This window comes from Triticum dicoccoides, chromosome 5B (genome assembly GCF_002162155.2).
Source record: "Triticum dicoccoides isolate Atlit2015 ecotype Zavitan chromosome 5B, WEW_v2.0, whole genome shotgun sequence".
Taxonomy (NCBI): domain Eukaryota; kingdom Viridiplantae; phylum Streptophyta; class Magnoliopsida; order Poales; family Poaceae; genus Triticum; species Triticum dicoccoides.
The window spans coordinates 117,534,347-117,538,115 of record NC_041389.1 but is presented as its reverse complement, the minus strand read 5'-3'; the positions used below and the strand labels follow the sequence as shown (position 1 = coordinate 117,538,115).

The following is a 3,769-nucleotide window of genomic DNA, read 5'->3' as shown; positions in this document are numbered from 1 at the left end:
GGTGCGTATGTTGAAAATTCTCACAAAGGTGGATGGGGATATGTGCTTAGAAATGACAAAGGAGAGGTGTTGGCAGCAGGTGCAGGATCTATGCAGCATATTTCTGAAGCTATTCATGCAAAAAGTCTAGCACTCCTCCAGGCAATCAACATGGCAAATGAGCTGGGATGTAACCGATTAATTTTTGAAACCGATGCTTTTGTACTGAAACAAGCAATAATGAGTGAAGCTTACGACAACTCAAGGCATGGAGCACTGTTTAAAGAAATCAAAACATTACTGCATACATACTTTGATGATGCAAGTGTTAAATGGTGTAATCGTTCCTGCAACTCTGTTGCTCATAATGTAGCGTCCTTTGGCGCTGGTTTGGAATTAGGTAGCCAACAACAGCTAGGTGTATTTCCAAACTTTGTAAATGTTGCGGTGGCTGGCGATGTGCCACACTGTATTATGTAATATATATTCTGGTATTTCCAGTTTTAAAAAAAAAGTTCGGCCGGAGACTTGGTGTTGCAAGTTCGAATCCTGGCGAGCCGCTTTTTTTTTTTTTTTGCGCTTTTCTGCCCTTTGCGTTCGCGGGCCGGCCCAACAATGCGCCGCAGATGGCCTGTCGACCGACCGACCCATCCCCGTCGCCTGTCCTACAAAACCCTAGCCTCTCCCTCCTCGCCGCCTCCTTCAACCGCCTCCTCTCATCTCACGGAAACAAACAGGGGAAAACCATCCAGAGAGCTTCACCCAGCGCGCGATGGGGAAGAAGAAGGAGCGGTCAGTGAATGTGTCGGGCAAGCCCCGTCACTCTCTCGACGTCAACCGCCCCAATGACAAGAAGGGTGCTGGCGGCGGCGGCGGCGCCGGCGGGAGCCGGTCCGCGGCCACGGTGCGGCGGCTCAAGATGTACAAACTAAGGCCCATGAGGGACCGCGGTGGGAAGATCGTCAAGCACGACCTCCAGTCCAAGGAGCTCCCCAACACCCGCATCGAGCCTGACCGCCGGTGGTTCGGTGAGCAAATCCCCCTACCTCTCTGTTTGTTTTTCTAGTTGCGCACTTGATCGATGCCCTTAAGATACGAGGGCAGGTAATTACGTTGCTGTTGATTTGGATCAAGTAGGGATATGTACACTTAGGAGCAGTCGGGAGCTTGATAGATGTACGAGGAGAGCAGAGAAGATGTTATGCTTTCATTTTTGTATCCAGTTAGTAGTGTAGCAATTACCATGCGTAAAGCTCTTTTGCTGATTAGAGTCTGCTGAGTACTGATTGGCTCAAGTAATTGCTAAGACGCAGTACATATAGTGAACTTGGTGGGTGATACATCAGATCGTCTACATAACAGTTGGTTAAATCAAACTTTGTTATGATGTATGCTGGATTGAATTTGTTATACTGTCACAGGATGTGCAGTGCAGATGATTGACGATTAAATTTGTATACGAATTTATTCCATTATAAGCCTGGTGGTGTAACAGTGAATGTTGATTGTATTATTTTGCCTCTTTGGTTATCACAGGAAATACACGAGTTATCAATCAGAAAGAACTTGAATATTTTAGGCAAGAACTCCAGGCACGACTTACAAATAACTACAGTGTGTTACTGAAATCTAAACAGCTGCCACTATTGCTCTTGCAGGATCATCAGAAGGTAAACACTTATGTATACTTCTATCATCCTGATCATTGATTTTGCACGTGCAGCTCATGGAGTATTAGTGTATGTGACTTAACACTATTTTGCTGAAACTAGTGTTTAACTTAATTACTTGTACTCCTGGGTTCAATTTTATTTTTGGTTAAATAGCTTGGAACCTTCCACATTATTGTGAAGTATCATATTGTAATATGATTTTTCTACTCACATATGTTCGCTCATTTTGATTATACAGCAAGCTCGTGCACATCTTCTTGACACTGAGCCTTTTGAGCATGCCTTTGGACCAAAGGGCAAGCGTAAACGGCCAAAACTATCCAGTCTTGATTATGAATCTCTAATAAAGAAAGCTGATGATTCTCAAGGTACGAGTCAGAGCAATTAGCTTTAAGATTGGACTCCAGTTCTGGAGCTAGAGCCGAATATGTCATTCAACTTTGCATGCATATTACAAAGAAATCTGGCCTACTGGCTGTTCATCTGCTACTGTATATGACAAAGAATAAGTGTGTCAGTCTTAAGAAGTTCCATAATTTTCTAAAGTAATATTTAATTGCATGAAGTTGCATGTATTATTTGTCAAGGATAGCTTTGTATCTTGGTAAACTTTTATTTTGTGCTTTTTAGATGCGTTTGAGGAAAAACATGCTTCATCAAAGTTACCAAAGGATGAAGAGCAAGATGGCTTAAGGGATCTAGTTAGGCATAATATGTTTGAGAAGGGACAAAGCAAAAGAATTTGGGGTGAACTTTATAAAGTTCTTGACTCTTCAGATGTTGTTGTGCAGGTCAGTGTTACACAATGTGGTGACCCCATCAGAGTTACTCTTTACTATGTAATCAATAGAATTTCTGTGCATGTAGATATTGTTTTAAATTAGTATCTGTATATATTGATTGCTTAAATTGTTATTTCTTCCACAGGTGTTGGATGCCAGGGATCCAATGGGCACGAGATGCTACCATCTGGAGAAACATCTGAAGGAGAATGCCAAGCACAAACACCTGGTATTCTTACTAAATAAGGTATCATTTTAAGTTGTGCTTTTAGTGCAAATGTTGATTGTTTACCTGTTGCAATGCATTACAACACAATGATGATTGGGCACATTTCATTTGTTCAGTGTGATCTAATACCTGCTTGGGCAACAAAAGGGTGGTTGCGTACTCTATCGAGGGACTATCCCACCCTAGCATTCCATGCAAGCATCAACAAGTCATTTGGAAAAGTAAGTGAGTTTTTTTTTTATATTGTGTTATGATTGTTGTGCTCCTTTATAGTGTGCACTTATACTTTTGAACCACTTCCAGGGATCTCTTCTATCAGTATTAAGGCAGTTTGCCCGTTTGAGGAGTGACAAGCAAGCCATATCTGTTGGATTTGTTGGATATCCCAACGTTGGGAAGTCCTCAGTTATCAACACATTACGCTCCAAGACTGTAATTTTCTTTTCTTTCTTGTCCTTTAAATGACAATTTTTAGGAAAAATTTCTGATGGATTTTTATATACCTGTAGGTTTGCAAGGTAGCTCCGATTCCTGGAGAGACTAAGGTGTGGCAATACATCACCATGACTAAAAGAATCTTCTTAATTGATTGCCCTGGGGTTGTGTACCAAAACAATGATACAGAGACTGATGTAGTTCTTAAGGGTGTGGTATGTATCTCTACTTGTGCCCTTTTTGTCTTCTCTTTTTGAAGTTGCAGATATTCAAGCATTTTCTTATCATTTTCATCTGTTTTTATCTTTCCCATCTTGTTTTTTTTATGTTCTCATCTTTGTTCCTATTTCAAGGAAGTGTTGAACTTCCATTTCAACATGTAAGTAATTATATTCCTTTAATTGCAACCATCATTTCCATGTCTTCATGTATATTGTTATTTCATGATATGCATTGTAGGAAGGGTATTGGTACAGAGTTGTGTCCTATTTTATGGAATGACAGTAATATTTGTTTTTCTTGACTAGCACTGGTTTAGCAATGCTAGTTTTGAGTTTTTTTAGTAAATAACGTACTAATATTTGTCACCAGGTACGGGTGACAAATTTGGATGATGCTTCTGAGCACATTGGGGAAGTTCTAAGGCGTGTAAAGAAGGAACATCTACAAAG

The 3,769-nt window shown here is 40.8% G+C and overlaps 1 protein-coding gene across 1 annotated transcript in view; it reads left to right on the top strand.

The window, feature by feature from the left end:
- The first annotated feature begins 664 nt into the window (after nucleotides 1-664).
- LOC119307718 (nuclear/nucleolar GTPase 2-like) overlaps nucleotides 665-3,769 on the top strand; it is a 4,989-nt gene continuing 1,884 nt past the window's right edge. The window contains 9 exon segments of the mRNA XM_037583792.1: nucleotides 665-1,007; nucleotides 1,516-1,649; nucleotides 1,891-2,020; nucleotides 2,283-2,443; nucleotides 2,580-2,681; nucleotides 2,780-2,884; nucleotides 2,967-3,095; nucleotides 3,173-3,313; nucleotides 3,690-3,769. Coding sequence (XP_037439689.1) covers nucleotides 752-1,007; nucleotides 1,516-1,649; nucleotides 1,891-2,020; nucleotides 2,283-2,443; nucleotides 2,580-2,681; nucleotides 2,780-2,884; nucleotides 2,967-3,095; nucleotides 3,173-3,313; nucleotides 3,690-3,769 — 1,238 coding nt within the window. The 5' untranslated portion in view covers nucleotides 665-751.